This window comes from Vidua macroura, chromosome 17 (genome assembly GCF_024509145.1).
Source record: "Vidua macroura isolate BioBank_ID:100142 chromosome 17, ASM2450914v1, whole genome shotgun sequence".
Classification (NCBI taxonomy): Eukaryota; Metazoa; Chordata; class Aves; order Passeriformes; family Viduidae; genus Vidua; species Vidua macroura.
This window is the reverse complement of record NC_071587.1, coordinates 10351272-10370558: the sequence shown is the minus strand read 5'-3', so window position 1 is coordinate 10370558 and position 19287 is coordinate 10351272. Positions and strand designations below refer to the sequence as shown.

Genomic DNA, 19287 nt, shown 5'->3' with positions numbered 1-19287 from the left:
GGCATCCTGCACATCAAACCATTGTGCAAAGCTGGTCCTGAGGGGCCACGTTTGCAGTGCAAAAGGGAAAGGAAGCAGGTTTATGTCCTGAAAATCCACCACAGGAAAAACACCCAGCTCCTTTAGAGCCAAGTTTCACACTGAAAGACCAGCAGCCTATTGCCAAGGGCTGAAGCACCTCGTGTGTTTTGCGTATCAACACCTTTACTCTGGAGCTGGGAGAGCCTGGCAAGAACAGGTTAAGTAGCTCAGAGGCCAGAAAATGCAGCAGCTTTGGCAGATCTCATTGTAATTACTAGAAAACTCAAGAGGTGCTTCTCAAAGCACCTCAAAGGTTATCAATCTACTCCCTTGCTGAGACACATCCCAGTAACTACAAAACCCACCTTGGCACTGGCTCCAGAGCATGGCTCACAATTCCTCTCATTTCCTTTCCATCTCTGTGAATTACCAATGGATGCAACTTCCTTCTTTTCCTGCTTCTAAGCCCAAAGGGATCTGCATTTCAAGGAGTTCTGGAGGTCTCCAAAGGAGGAGGCTTCTCTTCTCTCCCCAGCAGAAGTGAATGGATGTCAGTGTTTCTGTCAGGCACTGCCCAACTAAATACCTTTGGGGTATCAACCAAAACCCTCTGCAAAGCTTCAGTGTGAAATCCTGCTGTTCTCTGGTGTCACTAGGGCCAGCAGACGAGGCAGGAGGAGATGGGGGCTGCTACCCAGCCACCCTCTCACTGCAGTAATTAACCTCAAGCAAGCACTGGCACGAAGCTCCTGCTCTTGCATGACTGCAAGCATTCCTCCCCCAGAGTTTATCATAAAGCACCAACTATCCATAAACATCTCAAGGAAGGGCTGGCCTGGGTTCACCTTCATGCAAGGAAGATGTCAGGCTCTGGCAGGGAGCCAGCCATTCATATTTCCTTAAACCTTGTCAGCTCTGACTCAAACGACCTTTTTTTGGGGGGGGGAAAAAAATCTTCCATCACACCCCTTCCTCCCCCTCCACCCACTGTGGCACTTAATCACAGCAGGATCACAGGGGACAATTCCCATGGTGGCTGTGAGTCATGGTGTCCTGTCCCTCTGCAGCAGAGGCACGTTCTCATTTCCAGCTGGCCTGGAGGCTCCAGGCAGGACAGCAAAGAGCCTGGAGCTGAGCAGCAGCACAGCAAGTTTAAGAGCCTCCACCACAACGTGGACCTTTGCCCTCCAAGCCAGGTAGGACAGCCACTTTTTGGGATTTTGACAAATCCAGATAGACCAGTGACAGCAGTGTCCTCTCAGTGCAGAGCACCCTCAGTTCTACTCCCCAAAACCTGAGCTGTGCTTCATATGGTGCCATGATGTATTTTACACCAAATTACTGCAGTGGCCCAGCCACTTATCCTAAATATAATAAGCAAAAGATCAGGATTAAAAGCAAGAAAAAAAAATTCCTTCTCCATACACTTCAGCATCTCCTAAAATCCATTTATCTTTCCTCCCTGGAGCTGTTTGTCATATTTCTGGTGCTCAGATCTGGGTCTGACATGGAAACCTTCAAGTGACTTTTCCTCCTCTTGCACACACAATTTTCCTCCTTTCCTCCCACAACAATTCTGAAGAGAAAAATCACTCCTCCCCAAGGAGGCAGGAACAGACAAGGTACCAGCAGGGGTAATTCCCATCCAACTCCCCAGCAGATAATTGGACACAGCCCCTTCCCAAGCCATGGTGGGAGCCCTGATGCACCCTGTTGATGAAGCCATTAAGATTAGGCTGCTGCTGGCACTATGACGTGAGGAGAGTGTTTAATACCCTCACACCAGCTGGGTGGCCAGCCCAAGCCATTCTGGAACTTATTTGCTGGCTGTGAATATTCCTCCTTCTCTCCTTCCCACAGGATTTTAACACCCCTGTGAGGAGAGCAAGCTCCCAGCCAGCAAAAAGCAAAGAGCAGTAGGCTGCTTAATTAACTGACCCTCTCCCAATTGCCACAGCCTCACCAAACGCTGGAGAAACCCGATTCCAGCTGGTAATTAAGCACTTATGGCTGGAGAGGGATGGAGCCAGCAGGGAAGCACAGCAGCAAAGGAAGGAGCTGACACCACAGCCCCCTGTGCCAGCCCTGTGTGCCCTCGGTGCCATCAGCACTCCAGGCACTCGTGAGCCCCCAGAGGGACAAAAGCTTTTAGTGGCTGTGAGTCCCTTAAATTAAACATTAATTGGCCCGAGAGCTCTCTAGATTGATACACAGAGCAAGGAGAGGCCTTGTTTGCCAGCCAGAAAAAAGCCCTGCTGTCAGACATGCCTAGGAGGGTGTTGCTACCTGTGCAGTTTTCACTGGTATCTAAGGAATTTGGAAAGCCTGGCTGCCAGGTACACTGGCCTGATCCTGCACCTGCCCTGCTGACCACACTTGGTCCCAAGAATTTCTCTCTCTTTTATCCTTTCAACCAGGGTCAATTTCAAAAGGAAGAAATTGGCGATTCTCTAACATTTATTCTGTTTCTATTGCCTGACCTACCAAAACAAAAGAGTTAAAGCAAAGAACTGACTCTCACCAGGACCATAAACAGGTGATTATGGCAATTACATGCAATAAGTCCATGTATGAAGGGGAAGCCACTAAAACCAGCTGAAGCTTTATTTAGGCTTGTGCTGCTCTTGGGACCAGCTGGGTTTATCATGTATTGCAAAGGTGACAGGGAAGCAGAGGGGCTGTGAGCCCAGAGAAAATCCACACCACGTGAAGCATCTGCCTCCAGCACCACACATGCAAATTCTGATAGCAATCCTGCAGAAATGATGGTGCAGTCCCACCTCCCTGGGTACTGAGGGCAAACAGGCTCAGGAGAGAGAAGGTCAACGTAGACCAGCTCCATTTTAACAGTACTGAAGCCCTCCCAAATTACTCCAGGCTCTGGCTCCCAGCACAGCAGCTCTGAAGGCTGCAAATCCCAGGTGAGCCAAGCTCAGCAGCTTGCAGGCACACGGTGCAGCTGGGTTAGCTCTGGCCTAAAGCCAGAAAGTTGCCAGGGAGAATGACAAAGAGGAGGAGACGCTCCGGAGGAAAGCTGCCCTTTGAAAATCCCTCTGCAGAGCAGCAGTGACAGAAAAGCCACATTGCAGGCTGGCCCTTGGTCACAGGGGGAGGGAGTGCAAAGCCATCCACCCAGCAGCACATCCCTGCCAGCTGGGACGTTTCTAAGAGAGGCAGCAGATGCCACCTACGCTGGGGAGGGCTCAGCTCCCCGTGTGCAGCCCCGGGAGGCTTTGCCCACACAGCTCTTGTGCCCTGGGCAGTAGCAGATATTTCACTGCTGCTGGTACAGCACAGCTTGAGACAGCTGGCACTCATGGAGAAAATAAATTTATGAAGGGTGTTTGGCAGACTCAGAACGAGTGCTACAGCAAGGCAGGGCCAGTCCTGGGGACAAAAGTGTGTGCTTGAGTCATCTAACTGAAGGGTATCACCATCAATACAGACTGGCCAGCTCTGGATGTAAATTTGGAGTCAGGCATCTTGCAAATTGCAGTGACAAAAGAGCCTTTACTCTAGCAGAGAGAGTGGAAGATCTACCTGTGAAGTCACTGTAAAGTTTTGGTATAAAAAAAAATCTCAAAATCCCTGCGAAACAAAGCAAACTCCCAACGGGGCCGTGACTCAGCCCCCAAGAGGCTGCTGAGCAATCACAACAAACAGGTTTACCTGGGGGAGAGGTGAGCTGTCCACAACTCCAAAACTGCCCCATCCCACAGACTTCCCAGCCACGGAGGTCCCAAACTTGGCCTTTGGGGCTGCAGGACTCATAGCAGAGCTTGGGGAAGCATCTCTTGGCAGGTGAGAGCCCATCCCTACCTGTTCATGGGGCCACTTCAGTAGATACCTGCTCAAGTGTTAAAGCCTAACAGAGCAAATGTCCCAAACCCTGAATGACAAGGGTTCAGGCTGCCAGGGAGCAGAGGCCTCACACGTCCCCTGTCCCAAGGATTGAGGAGCTCCCCCACCCAGCAGCTGGAGCAGCAGTTCCATACCACAGAGCAGACCCACATCCCACTGCTCTCCAGGCTTACAACACCTTCCTGCCTCCACAGCTCCGCCAGGACATCTCTGCTGCTGGGGGAGCTCAGAGAACATTCCATTTCCAGAGGGACATTCTGCAGAGGGACAGGAGCAGCAGAGGAGGTGGCAGAGAAGGGGCTGGCAGCTCTGCTATTAAAATGGTAATTCCCTCTGACTTGCCACCATTAGAGACCAAACATCCATTGCCATCCTTTGTCTTTTATAGGAAGACCTTCAGCAGGGACTTGCTGTTTTTTGAAGAGTTGTAAACATACCAGTTAAAAGTTTTAGAGCCTTGAATTTCTCAGGGCTGTATTTTCCCATTTTGGGGTGAGGCCTTGCCAAGTGCCTCCCTTTGAGAGGCAGGTACCCTCTAAGGGGAATGGCACCTACATAACCTGATGAGTTTCCTCAAGTGACTCAACTTTTTGGGAAGATCTAAATAGTAACAACAAAGGCCACAATGTAGTTAATATTACAAACAGGCAAGAGGTTTTCCCTTCCCTATTTTAACCAAAGCCTCCTGCCCTGTCATTAAATGATTGGATTTTGTTCCACACTTCCAGTGAGCTCCGCTAAAGGATTTCAGAAGCAGAAAAGCAGCTCCTCACCAGCACGGTCTACAACGTAATGAAGAAAGGATTTGTGTTACCTGTCCAAGGTCCAGGGTGACGTTGACCTGGTTGAACTCCAGCCCCCGGGAAAGAGGGGGGCTCTGCCACCAGCGCTCTGTCCCATCAATGGCATTTGTGATGGGGTGGGCCTTGTTGCTGTTTGCAGAGGAGCAGATGTCGCAGTACTGGCCCTGGCAGAAAGTACAAAAACAACATTTAACTCTGGCCAGAAAAACGTGGTACAGAGCGGTCAGGTATCACAGCAATTCAGAAAATACAGCCTGCTAGTGCAAATCAAGATACAGAAAGTTTTGTTTGCACCAATTTAAAGTGTGGGTGCAAAAAAGGCACATGAAAAGGCTCAAAAGCCCCACAGCCACCCAGTGCAGAATCTGGGCTGCTCAGAGCAGCATCCCTTCTGAATTTCAGATATGCAGTGAACATGGACAAAGGATCCCAGACTCAAAGGACTGGTTACCAGAAGCAGGAGCATCTGAGGGACAAGCTGCACTGCAATGGAGAGCAGTGGCTCAAACTCCATGGTCAGCAGCTCCTGTGCTGAGGCTGCCACTCACACCCACCCCTGCCCTGAACCATTCAGTCCTTTCTATGGACTCAGACTGGCAGCTCCTCTGCCCAGCTCCCTGCAATCTGTTTCTTGCCCACCTATTCATTCCACAATACAGCTCTTTCAGCTACATTTTCAAGCTCAGTCTTGCAGCCAAGCTCCTTTTGCTGATGATGCTGCAATGCAAGGCCAGAAAGGGACAGCCCCAGCTGTCAGCTGGCCAGGGACTGCCACCACTTCTCTGCCTCGCTTTTGTGGCCCCGAGTGGCTTTGTCAGCTCCATGGACACGCTGCCAGAGAAAACAACCCCACAACTTTAACAGCACCTCCTGAGCAGGATCAGACAAAGACCTGAGCTGTTAGGGGTAATTCTTTCTCTCTCATTAATGGACAAATGAATCTGACCCACGCTCAAAGAGACCTGCAAAGCATCCTGAATACTGGCAAATTGTTATGTGGAGCCACTGTTGTGTCACTTGAATTGCTGCTACGAACAGCCTGGAAGGGAGCTGTGTTACAGGCAGTTTTCCTTTTAAAGGCACAGCTATCCCCAGGCATGAATGCTGCCCTTGCCTGTCCCAGCTGCAGCCAGCGTTAATATTACACCAGGTACAAGATCTCAAGACAGGCAATCCCCTTCCTGCCCCTGCCAGGGCTGAGGCAAGACAAGGCCAGTGCAGAGCATGTGATTTTCCAGATGCTCCAAACTCTGGAGAAAGCTCAGTGGAAAGGAAACAGATTTCACAGCATTACTCCCTGTTACCACACACTTTGTTAGCTGCAGACAATTACGGATTACAAGTTATCCTGAACAAGAACACTTTAAAATTAACTCCCCTAGTGATGTGAAAATAGAGATGGGCAAGCCCAAGGCCAAAGAAAAGGGGAGCTGAGACCATCCAGGTAACCCTGACAGACATGCAGGGAGCACTCAGTGTACAGAGAGGTCACAAGGCTGGTTTGGACATGCTTTGAGCCAGCAGGGAGAGCAGACCAGATAAAACTGACCCAACTCTTCAAGCTCAAACCTTTAATGGGAACCGGTGCAACAGGTTGTGTGGAAATTTCTTCTGCTGCACAACACACAACACTGAGGTGAGGGGGGGGGAAGTCAGGCAAGGTTACAAAACAAGGATAAATAACAAAAAAAAAAAAAAAAAAAGTACTGTCATGCTTTAAATTCTTGCCACAGATGTAAAAACCATTTTGAACCCAGATTTCACATTGATGGGAGACAGTCAACTCAAGCTGAGTAAGAGGGGAGTAAAAATTAGGATCAGCTGCTCCACATTTATAACGCTGCTGTTGTCCCTCCCTGGGCAGCCTGCTGGGCTGGGAACACATCAACAGCTGAACCAGGTCTGCTGTTCAAAGTGTGATTAGCCTCTCTGATGCACCAGTTGCTCATTAGTTGTTTCATTAGAGCCAAACATAAACCTGACCAGAATGATTTCCAGCTATTTGTATTTTAGAGCAACTCAGGCTCCTGCACGTTGTGTCAGGTTCTCTACAGGGAAGTTCTGACATCAGCAAGAGGATTTTAATTAAAAAGCAATTGTGAGCTGCAGGCTTAGCAGGGACTGCAGGTTGCCAGAGCAGTAGAGGTGTGGACACTACAAAGGTATGGTCAAAGGAAGAACTTCAGCAATGCAAGGAGTTGCAGGGCACCTCAGAGAGCATAAAACTGCCACTATCAGAGCAAACTGCAAAGAGGGAGAGATAAGGAGGAGGTTTGAATGAGGGGCAGCTTCCAGAGACCTGCAAGGCCTGATCCTGCCCAGGGCAGTGGGAACTTTGAAGTTTTCCCTGAGCATAAAGAGCAACGGGGCACCCTGCTGGCACCTCTCTCAGGGGACACAGGTGGCTTTGTCCCAGTTTATCTGGCCCTGCCATGACCCAGCACCAGCTCCCCTCACCTGATTTTTCAGAAAGCCACAGGGAACATGGGGCTGCTGGGGCTGAGGTGAAAAGGAGAGGAAATGTGGTGTAAAAAGTAGTGTTTGAGACAAAGTGCCTGCTTGGTGCTGCTCTCGGGGCTGTGCCTGCAGATCAGCTGCTCACACAGAGTCAGGCAGGTGCTGTCTCACCACCATGTGTCTTTTCTGTGGGCAACAACAACTTGTTCCAAACCTGTGATTTCACTGAAATCCAACATGATCATAGATGCAAACACAGAAGAGACACATACTGAGAGGTACAGCAGCAATTGTCACCTGGAGCACTGAGAGCCCTGGGCTGAGCCAGATCCCTTCTGCCACCCACCAGAGACAGGACATGGGATAAAGAGGCACCAGCACAAATGGTCACTGACACTGCAGCGTATGAAAGAGAATGCTACTTAATTCTGAGATGTTCAGGGATGAAACAGCCTCAGATTTCATCTGTTATCAACACCTGGAAGAGTGAGAGGGCCAGAGAGTGCCTACACTGCTCGGGCAAGGATAGCTCAGGGCTGCAATTCAGTGCTGAGAACTCAGGGCTGTTCTCAAACAGGCTTCTGAGGGAGGCACAAGCAGCACTGCCTTGAAATCAGTCAAATTTGTTGTAGGTTCGTAAATTCTAAGGTCTATAATTGCTTTAATTAATGCCAGTAACCTGCCTCACGGCTACAATCCTAATCTGAAGTAATAATCTACAGCCCTGCCCCACCCTGAGGAGCAGTGCACCATCCCTGCATGTTTTGGAACAGCCCCCAGGCACACGGGTGGGATGGGGAAGATGAGCACACAGCTGTGCCTTTGCAGACTTGTCTGCCTTGGAAGACAGCACCTCCAGTAAAGCTTAAAAAAAGCAACCTATGATCTCTCTTCTGCCTTATCCTCAAGACATTATCATTAAGGCAGGGCTGACCCACACTGAGGAGTGAATTTGACAAGGGAAACAAACCTCCAAGGCAAGTCCCTTTCAGCACACCTCAGCATTGCTGTGCCTCACATCCTTCCAGACTGAAAAGCCCCCCACAGTTGGAAATGCAGTCTTCTGCCAAAAAGCCCTGAATAAAGCAAAGGAAACGCCTTGAAAAGGTTTACAGCCTTCCCACAAGCTGTGCCAAAACCACTGCAAGTGTCTTTAAAGCAGTTTACTTCAGAAAACTTAATGATTATTGGCATTTTAAGACCATCATGTTTAAAAGTCAGTGAACTCCCTTTTCTGAAGCCTTCTATAATGTCAAATTAAACCAGCAGAAAATAGAGAACTGACTCAATTAATTTATTAGACAACTGTATTAATGTTTATCCCAGGTCTTTAATCAAGCAAATGTCCCTTCACCAGCACAGCATGTGGATGTCTCTTGCAAGATCCCAAGTGGCATTTTTCCAGTATTGCTGATGACAACTCCTTATGCCACGGCACATCACATCTGAGCAGTAAGGGGCAGGTGAATGAAGGAGGGAAGGGACTCTGGGCTGGTGGGACACGCAGGCAGTGAGGACATGCATGTGGAGTTCATTATTGTTGTTTCAGTCTGCTCAAATTGAACACTTCCCTCCCACCTCCCTCCTTGCTTTAGTCACCGGGTGGTGCCAAGACCCCTAAAGGGGATGAATTGGGAACTCTGACCTCTGTTCTGATGCCTCCTGTTTCCTCCCCTCCCTTTTAGGTGCTGCCTGTGGTCATGGAAAGGAGCCACTACAAAAGGAATTTTCTAAAGCTTTCAGACTGAGTGAAGCCCGCTGGCCTGGGAAGTGCTGCTCAGATCAAAGCCCCCCCTGTGCCAGAACTGCACAGGGGACAGGAGGGGGTCGCTGCAGAATTCCACAGCTCAGGAGCTGTCTTTGGCAGTGGGGGGATGCTGGGGCTACCCCCAGAGCTGGTACAGCCTGAAGGGTTTATTTCAGTCAGCAGCATCCTTAGTGCTGTGTGTCATGCTGAGCTAGCAGGGTGGCCAGAGCACAGATGGACGCACGTGGAGTGATAAATGCATTACCCACATTTGCCAGCTTTTCCAAGCAGCCTTATCCTCCCAGTTTTGCTTGGGACATCGTTCACATATTTGTTTGCAAGCGCACAGAGCAGCAGTTACTTCTTCACCTTTCCTTACTACTTTGCCTCACTGGAGGCTCAGTTACTACATCGAGGTCCCTGTAAGCTTCCTGCTACTGGGATTTCAGGCAAAGCTTCTCCAAGTTACACTATTTTACAGTGCAGGGAAGTGAAACATGGCTTTAAAAGGTGGCAAGGCTCCCAAGATACAGCAGGTTTTTGCCAGCCAGTGACATCTTCAACCATTTATACTACACAGACAGCAAAATTCCGTGTCATAACCACACAATAGCTGAAAAATTCCCATTGCAGCACTAACTCAGGAGAATGTGGCCAGAATGAGAAAAATGCTTCAGAAATGATCTTGTAACAAAGCCACCCCCACCAAAAGGCCGAGAAAGGCTCGGTCCTAGAAACTGACAGATTTCCTTTGCTCGTGCTTGTCGTTCCGTACGACGGGGACAACGCCACTGCTCCTCCGCAACAGGTGAGCGGCACCGCGGCTCTCAGAAGCAGCAAACACTGAGCAGCAGCTGGCGGCTCCACGGCTTCAGGCTGCAAGAGCATTTCAAATCAGAGCTGCTCTTCCCGGCTTGGGTTGCCCGCAGGGGGGACACTGGGTCTGGAGTTCCTGCAACTAAACCTGGTGTTTTACAAGCCCGTTTACAACTGTTCTTTCCTCCCTTCAAGGGAGCCATAGCTGTTACACTGCACTGCAGCTTTTACCGTCTACATTCCTGGCTGCAAGCTCCCTCTGGGCAGCTTAAAATGGGACCCCTGAGATAAATCACCTGACATTCGCTTGTAAAATCCACTCTCGTAACTTTCCCCTCTGCTCATCCCGATGCCCCACCGAACACACGGGGAACGGCGGAGTTAAAACACATCAAGGTAAACATTATCAGTTCAAGACGCATCAAAGTAATCACTATCACATTTACCATAACGATTCCCTGACTACCAAAGGGAATTTGGGTGCTGGTTTGCCCGGGCTTTTATGAACACAAAGAACCTGCAACTTTAAAAAGAAAGCCCCGAGAGCCCAGCGAGCCGCGTTCCATGCGAGCGACTCCTGGCAAGGCTGGGAGAGAGACCGAGCACGTGCGTGTCCCCATGCCGGGGGATGCCCTGGGACCACCCCTCCCTCCCTGAGCCCCCAGCACCGACCCACCCGCGGCTGCTGGACCAGCTCCGCCCGAGGGATGCGTGGGAACACGCGCTCCCCACAGGAGCGGGGCCCTGCCCGCCCGGCCCCGCAGCCTCTGCCCTCCGCGGCGCCACCGGGAGCGCACAAAGCGGGGCTCGGAGCCCAGCGCAGCCCCGGCGAGGCTCCGCCAGCCGCCCTCCTCCCCCGGCCCGGCCGTACCTGGATGGTCTGGTTGGGGTCCCCCCCGGCCACCGGGCCCCCCACCAGCTTGCAGTACAGATCCTCCACGGCGCGCCGGCTGCCGGCGCCCGCCGCCTCCTCGCCGCAGGTGGCGGTGGCGGAGATGCGGGTGCCCTCGGCCAGGTTGAAGTAGGGCGGGTGGAGGCTGTGCCCGTTCACATCGCTGGGGAAGGAGGCGGGCGGCCGGGCGGCGGCGGGCAGCGGCAGCAGGGACAGCAGGAGCAGCAGGGACAGGAGCAGGGGCCGCGGGAGCAGCGCCCGCCGCGCACCGCCCCGCTCCGCCGCCTTCGCCATCTTCGCTCGGCGGGGCCGGGCAGCGCTGCCGCACCGGCTCCACTCCGCTCCCCCCGGCTCCGCTCGGCTCTGCCCCTCTCCGCCGCCGCCGCGCTACTTCAGCCCCGGCGGCGGGGAGGGGCCGCGGCAGCCCCGCCGCCCCGATTAACCCTTTGGCGGCCCGGGAACCCCCGGCCCCGCCGCCCCGATTAACCCTTTGGCGGCCCGGGAACCCCCCGGCCCCGCCGCCCCGATTAACCCTTTGGCGGCCCGGGAACCCCCCGGCCCCGCCGCCCCGATTAACCCTTTGGCGGCCCGGGAACCCCCCGGCCCCGCCGGAGCGAGGGGAGGCCGAGTGGGGTGAAGTGATGCCGCCCCCTCCCAAGGAAACGGGGACGGGATCCCCCCGGGAACAATGTGCCCATTGTATCTGCGGGGCTGCGATGCCCGCGGCGGCTCGCTGGTGTTTCAGTACGTTAAACTCCATTAACCGATAGATCGGGTTATCTACAGGAAAAAATCCATTACTAATTAACAAAACAGGGGAAGGCTTGACCAAACCAAGTTCGCGCTCCTCGAGGTATGCTGTGGGTTCTCATTTAATTTGGGCAGTGAAAATTTTACTTCCACTTTCCCCGGAAAGGATGGCTTTGGGGAAATGACTTTACCTTCTCACCTAAGGGGGAAGGAAGCAGCTCAGCGATAACTCAACTTTCTCCCATCCCCTGGCTGCCCATGGACAATCCCTCCGTGCTGTGACTTGCAAGGACACATGCACTGCCAGCTCTTTATATGCTGCTGGGGGGGAAGACATTTTAGAGATAAAAACCTGAACATAAATACAGAGCAACGCATCAGTCATCAAACCACTGCTTTGATTTTCTGGCAAACACAGACTCTTTTAAAATCCAAGAATTTAATAATACACACGAAATGTTGTGCCTGAACTGGACAAGACTGCATCTTTAAACTAGGACATACCAAGAGACCGGGTCTGGACTCCAAACAGTTGGATTGCTGCGGCATTTGAACCCCGCAGGAAGCAAAACAAGCTCTTAAGCGTGTCCAGGTCTTCACCGGCTGCTGCTGGGCATTTGCTCTTTGCATCACATCATCCTCTTTGTTTCTTATTTTCTGTGGACAGCCTAGGACGTACCAGTCCTCTTGAAAAAACTAGTGTCTTAAGTATGAAAAGTTTTAAAAAGGAAAAAAAAAAAAAAAAAAAAAAAAAACAACCAAACCAAAACCAACCCCCAAAAACGTGATGTGTGTGGCTCAAATATATAGCTCCACAAATTTCCACATGGTGTGCACCAGCCAGGCTCTGCAATTACACTGATTTCAGCACTTTTGGGGGCTTTTGAAAGATCCCTCTTGCTGTATCTGGAGCACTGTAAATGTATATAAGTGTATATATGGATTTATTGTCAGGTTTCCACAGGGTTCTGGAGGCAGTGGGACACTCGCAGCCCTCCAGCCAGGTGCTGCTCGGGAATGCGGGTGGCTCCCGGCAGGGATGGGGAGGGGGAGGAGTGCAGTGCCGGAGTCCCCACGCCATCGGGAGCATCCAGCGCCAGCTGTTTCCCGGCGATCACATTATCATGACATCAGGACTTGTGAGCGCAGGGCGGTGAGAGGTGCCTGGTTCCACATGGCGAGGAAGCACTGAAGCACGGCCGCCAAACCCATTCAGTTAGAAAGATTTCCTAAAGCGCTTTCAGACATCTTTTAACCCCTTCCTGCTTGCCCGTCTCTTTGGAGACCTTTCCCCTGGTTTCCCCACTTAATGCAAGATCTTATCTCTAAGCGGATGAATGTATCCTTTAAAAGCTAAATAGAACCTTTAAAAACAAGTTCTTATCAAGAGAACAGACGGTCTTTGCCCTTTAAACCGTGCTTGAAAATTGGTAGGTTCCGCTGGGAACAGCCACCTTTGAAAATACTTGTGCTCTGACGTGTTCATATGGGGGAGACCAATACTCCACAGGACAGGAATTAAAACTTCCTTCAACTTTATCAAATACCGTATTTAATTAGCTACTTACACCCCATGGCACCTGTAAATACGTAAAAAGAGTTAACAAGGAAAGCACGGCACAGATTAGGAAAATAACTTTCTCCCACCCCCACAAGTTTCAGGGCAAAACACTTGGGCCAGTCTAATATCTGTAATCCCTCTAGTGGTAATATAATTAATCTCCCTTCCAAAATGCAATTAAGGAAAGTGAAATCACAGCACGTGGGTTTTGTGGCACAGACTCAGGAGCACCACGCAGAAAAAATGACCCTTCTGCAGTCTGAACTGGCCTCCAGTTGACTGCAGAGTGTCTTTCAAAGACAGTTTGAAGATTGAAATCGTATTTAGGCTACCTGTAACTGAGGGGATCTGAAGTTTTCCAAGAAGCAATAGAAATAAAGACAGGGCATTCTGAGGGTCTTTTTCCAGCACAGGAAGAAAAAGACAGAGGGTTTCTAACATTGCTAAACATTCAATTTAGAGGTTAACCAAAAAGTTGAGGTTAACAACTTAAACCTTAAACTCCTTCCCTGATGCCATCTCTTTTCAGCCACACTCAGGAAAAAAAGTCATATTTACTAATGTGAACTGGACACGAGTCCCATCTGGTCTAACATCTTACCTGAGAGTCACCAGCAGCAACCATTTCCAGTGAAAACTCCCATGGTGGGTGAGGAATACTCTGCTCCCAGAAAAGATGTTGCCTGATTTCTAACAGCTAGAACTTAGCTTGAGTAGTGAAGCCTTTCTTCCATTTAAGAGGTTTTTCTAAGCATAAATGTCAACATCCCTGGACATTTGCCATTCCTTTACTGCTCTGATCCCCCTTTGAATTTTACTGGCTTCTTGAGCCTCGCAGTTGTGCTTCTTGGCTCGGCTTCACAAAGCTGGTCACAGTGACATGCTCTCAAATAAGAGGTGTTGAAGCAGAAGAGACTTTTCATTTTAATCCACCACCAGTGAATGCAGAAAGAACTGGAAAAAAAAAGAATCCAGCCTGTCCAGCCTGTAGCATTCCTGCTCCAATCTTCTCTGAGCCTACATGTAGTAACACGACCTCAGCCATGCTGCTATCCATCTGCACCCGCTGAAGGCATCCGAGTTCCACTGCAGGTTTTCCTTTTGCCTCCCTAAAAACTGCAGGACCATGAGGAGCTTGCCCAAAGCTGCCACCAGAAACCACAAGTTCTTTCTTCAAGCAAGCCGTAGAGTGGCGGAAGGCGTTTGGGGCGCGGAGGGACAGGCAGAGCTTAAAAGAAATCTGAGAACAAATTCAATGTACGGGCTCCAAACAACTTATCTTGATGAGGGAACCCAGTTCCTAAATCTGAACAAAGATTCTGCAAATTACAAGTGAAAGCTTTCCTGTCTGTACAGACCCTTTTAACCTACAGCAGGAGCACAGGGAAGCATCCCACAGCCAGAAGCGAGAAATTCAGCAGTGGCACAGACACATTCTGCTTCCTGTGAATAAATTCTCTGGTTTCATCTTGTATATTACACAGAGAAATGTAAGGAGTTCTCCTCACTCCAGGAAAAGCAACATATGGCCAATGGAGAAAGACCCATTTCCTTCACTTGCAGTATTTCCTACCAAGGCACCACCACAGCCAGAGCCATCACTGAGAGCAGGGCCTGAGCCAAGGGAAATAAGCGAACATATGGTTCTTGTGTGGTGTAGGGTCAGGAACACGTTATCTCAGGGAAGATTTAATCACTTTCCTGCTGCCCTGCTGCAGGCTGTGTGAAGGAACGTGTTTCCTGAGCTGTGCTCTGTGCTGACCCCAGAGCTCCACGCCAAGCTCACCATTTATAAGCGTGTTGTGCCTTGACTCAGTGTGTCTGGAGCAGCTACCAGGAGCTAACAACTAATTCTGCATGAGCTGGAGTTGGACTAACACAAGCCAGAAGTGCAATCAATACCCTTCAAGCACATGTCCAGCTTTATAATTTTACAGTCTCCACAGGCTCTACCTGGGAAGGCAGTAAAACAAACCCACAAAAGGCATCAGCAGGTCCCATGAGAGGTTTGCTGAGTTCACAGAGGCTCGGAACGGAGCTCCCCTTCTGTTCACACAGACCCCCACATGTGCACATGCAGACAGTTCTGCAAACAGCCCCCAAACAGAGACCTAAAGTACATTTCCCCTGTTTGTTCTTCAAACTGACAGCTCAATTACAGCTTTTTAAACCCTTCTGAGCTAGGGCACAGCTTGAATCTACAGTGGGAAAGGACTGGAGAGTTTTGTTGAAGGCATGAGGAATTTGACCAGGATCTGCCTTGGTTTCTCAGACTGGTTCTTATGAACATTTACAACCAAAAGCCAGAGGGGATGACCAAACTCATCACATTACCATCTGCTGTAGTCTGCTTTTATGAAAGCATTCCTGGTGCTGTTTTTGCCATATTGACAGAAATAGTTAAGACTGGACAAACCAGACCAGACTGATAAGGTGATTCAATAGGAAGCAACTCTAGGAAAGACATAATTCTTTATGTCTTTTTTGGAATTGAATTACACCATGTGAAAATGCAACCCCCTAAAACTGCCAAGTACCAAGGAGTGTTGGCAAGAACTGGATTAGGACGCAACTGGAATGAACAGTTATTTTTCCTCTCTCGGTAGAATTACTTTAATGTGTTTTATCTTTGTTTCCTTTATAGTGTTCCTCCTCTAACATTTATTCAAAATTGAAAAAGACTGTTTTGAGAGAGAGCTGGTCAATTTGCCATGCCCAAGCAGCACCTTTTAGTTAAAACCAAAAGGAGCAGACATCTGTGTTTTGTCTGCTGTGGACATTTTCACGAAGAGATCAAGAAGATTCATAATGTAGCAGGACATGTTACTCTACACCAGAGAATTCAATTCACTTTAAGGTCAGCCTGTACCTTCCCAGTAATCAAATGGTTCCAAAACCCTCCCAAAGCCAGAACAGGTGTTTCATTCATACTGTCTGTCTAGCTGGCAAGGACCCAAATACTTTCTTTTAAAGCCTAAACTCTGTATTATTCTGGGGCACATGGAAAACATACGTAAGTGCTGTCTCCTAGGCACGCTTCGGGCTGGGTCATCATTAGCTACGTGTTTTTCTTTGCACAGCTCAAACAGGAACACAGCTGCTTTTATGTTAATAACTAAATCATGCTTTAAATGTGCCACACAGCCCTGCCTTCAGCCAGAAGGGCCCTGCAGATTTAACGAGCTGACATGTCAACAGAGATCAGTTCACCCACCAGAAAAGTGCAGCTACTCCTGGGGTGAGCTTTGGTAGTCGTTTAGCACTGCAGGAGGACCAAGAGCGCTGTGTCAAGTTGAATCCACTGAGGAAGCAGGGGGATGAGTGAATGTGCTGGGGGTGAAAACCAGAGCAATGCTGGAGTTACACACTCCCTCGAGTGTGACAGAGCAGTGGGGGCAAACTGGAGGCACACAGACAGAACATGCTTTTGCTCCTTGTCTGAAAGGTGGGACACATCCAGCACTGCAAATGGGAAAGTGACTCAAGCCTGAGTCAGAGAATAGGACTTCTCCTACCATGTCATTGTAACGTCTTTGAATGCCTGGAAGTTCATCCTCCCACAGATTACTTCACCCGGGGTTGTTTCTGTGCCCTGTGGCTATGTGCACATAAATACTCTTCAGGCATGGGGTCATGCCATACCCCTGTTGGCTTCCACCAACATCATATCCAGTTTTTCAAAACCTAGGTGGAAATTACTGGTAGCAGATAAAAACCCAGTAGCACTTCTAATCTCTGTCATACAGGATAGCTGTATTGCCATTTTCCTATTAAATACTGTTTCAATCAAGAGAAATAATACACAGCTAATGAAAAGTGTAATTAGGAGCAAGCAACAGACCCCAGGAGCTGCCCCAAGGAAAGAACATCTCAAGCAATATCTCACACCAGCAGATGCCCTTTTATTTTCACGTGTTTTCCCAGAGGAAGAGGATGCCCAGTCCAACACAGGGTGGATGTGACTCCCCAAGGGAATCAGCCACAGCTCTTGTGTCAGTGACAAGGAACACAGTTAGGGGAAGGTGCACAGAGCCAGCAAACACAGTGGTGACAGCCACAGCCCTGAGGTGTGAGGGTGGCACTGTCCCCCAGCTTGAGGGCACCAGCCTGTACTGGTGCAGGTTGTGCTGCAGCCACTCTGAATGGAACCTGGCACAGCTCTGCTGCTCTGCATCTCGACACGGATGAGGATGAGTTCATACCTGCATTTTCCATCTATTTCAGAGCTGGGAAGAGGGAGATTATTTGCTACCCAAGACTCTCCTGAGGGCACAAGGCAGTGCTGGATGACAGACAGAGTTTAGCTCCAGCTGCGCATTGTGGGCTCTGCCTATGAGAAATGCTTTACCTTTTTTTTTTTTTTAATACTCAGGGATACATTCAATCCAAGCACAATATTGACAATCAACTCTTCTTTCTGAGATTCCCAGTCCTAATCCATGGGACTTGCAGAGGGCAGAAGCATTGTAATGAAATATTAGCAAGAGTTGCCTTGGTAACTGCCCAGATGAAGCCCTCTTATATTCACTGAAGTCCTCCCAGCGTGACTAATACCTCCTGGGCTGTAGTTACACCAGTCTGAACGTCCTGAATGCATGACCAAGTCAGCAGAGCAAACACACTCAAGCCCCATTTATACAGTTATGGCTTAATCTGATTATTTGTAGTTTGACCAAGTGCAAGAGAAATTTGTGGAGCTTCACTCTGCAGCTCCTCACTTTCATCTCACCCCTCTCGATAACACAGGCTAGGCTTTCCCATTCTGCAGTTTCTAAGAAAGAAAAGCCAGCAGCTTAACAGCTGAGTGCAAATTGCAGTCATCTGTTAGAATGCATTTGGTAACATTTTCTTTATCCTCTTAACTTTATCAGAGAGAGGAACACGTGGGGAATACTGAGGGCCTTCATGCAATGCAAAGTAAGAAACACTCCATGCACACATCTCAGCAGCCCTTCTGCCACAAAATCCAGATCTGACCAAGCCTCTCCCCTCCTGTCCCTCCCAGGCTCCCTGGCACTGCAGCACACTGCTCCCCATCTGCTGTGTGCAATCTCAGGTGCTCAGGTACGTGCTGCTGACCATGTACAGCTTAAGGCTTGCACAAAACAGAAATTCTCTGAGCAGGTGCCTGTGAAGAAAGCCCTGGATTACAGCCCTGCTGTCCCCAGAAAGGCTGGCACCATCTCACCCATAGGACAGTGACAGCAGGGGCAACTTCAGTTTCAGTTCCCTTGTAAACTGCACCTGACAGCCTGGAGTACCATCACTGCCCCAGACTTGGGCTTGCTCCTTGTGCTGGCTCCCTCCATCCCTGCTGTCCACCCCAAGCCTTAATTTTCATTTTGTGAAGCTCCTTTCACAGCCAGGATTGAGGATTTATGGGTCGCAGAGAGAACAACTCAGTGAGTGCCCTGATCCTCCCTGCTTCTCACTCTTGCTCTTATTTCTGGGAAAACGATTCATTTCCCCGAGCGGGATCAGGGCAGAGTGCCTGCAAGAGAGGAAGGCTTGCAAGAGCAAGAGTTGTCATCATTCACCAGCACCAGCTGACTCACACACTAAATGCACACCACAGGCTGGGAGCTCTGCATAAAAGGGATATTTGTGGATAAATAAAAAGGGATATTTGTGCCTTTCTTTAGTGTTTGTTCCCCGTGTGCAGCACAAGACAGATTTCACACCTGTGTCCACCATCGATAAGAACAACCCATGGTTTGGGCTCCATATCAGGAAAAGATTTTATTCATTTCCATTGTCACAGCAATTAATCTGAAATCTAAATTACTTCCTATTTGGGAAAGCATCTGAGGTTTTTTTTTTTCCATGCAGATTATTCCTACAGTAGCTTAATAGGAACAGCCAGCTGTTTTGTGCTTAAAAATGATTCCCTCCTGTAGGAAGAGGTAGCAAATAGGAAAACAGGTGCTCACAATAGAAGAGCTATGAGCCTGTTTCAGACATCAATTTAAGCCAAGAACTTAAATTATTTCTCAGACTCAAGTCCCTTCACTGCTTCTTCCCTGCATGACCTTGGACACATCTCTTAACTTTTTCTTTCCCTCTTCACATCAATTCAAAATGAAAAGAAGTAGCAGTTGTAGGGGAATGATGAGAATAAAAGCTGTAAGATGCTCAACCATCCAATGTAGGCGCATTTTAAGTTTATAAAAAGTGGATTTAACAGCTAAGCCCTGCTTGGACCCCATAGGTCCAATAGACTTCAGTGAAAATCCCACATATTCTGCCCAGCCTCTTCCCCTTCCAGGAGATCAAGCAGCAAGCACAAGAACTGCTGGTGTGTCAGGGTTTACACAGATCAGAAACACAGTGAGCCCTAAACTCAGCTCCAAGGGCTGGTGAATGGAAAAGCCATGGCCAG

At 49.5% G+C, this 19287-nt stretch overlaps 1 protein-coding gene across 1 annotated transcript in view; it reads right to left on the bottom strand.

The window, feature by feature from the left end:
• LAMA5 (laminin subunit alpha 5) overlaps window positions 1-10897 on the bottom strand; it is an 85747-nt gene extending 74850 nt beyond the window's left edge. Inside the window, exons 1-2 of the mRNA XM_053993331.1 lie at window positions 10577-10897; window positions 4697-4849 (exon numbers count right to left, since the gene is read on the bottom strand). Of these exons, the coding sequence (XP_053849306.1) occupies window positions 4697-4849; window positions 10577-10891 (468 nt within the window). The 5' untranslated portion in view covers window positions 10892-10897. The remainder of the gene's footprint in view (window positions 1-4696; window positions 4850-10576) is intronic.
• Window positions 10898-19287: the final 8390 nt, after the last annotated feature.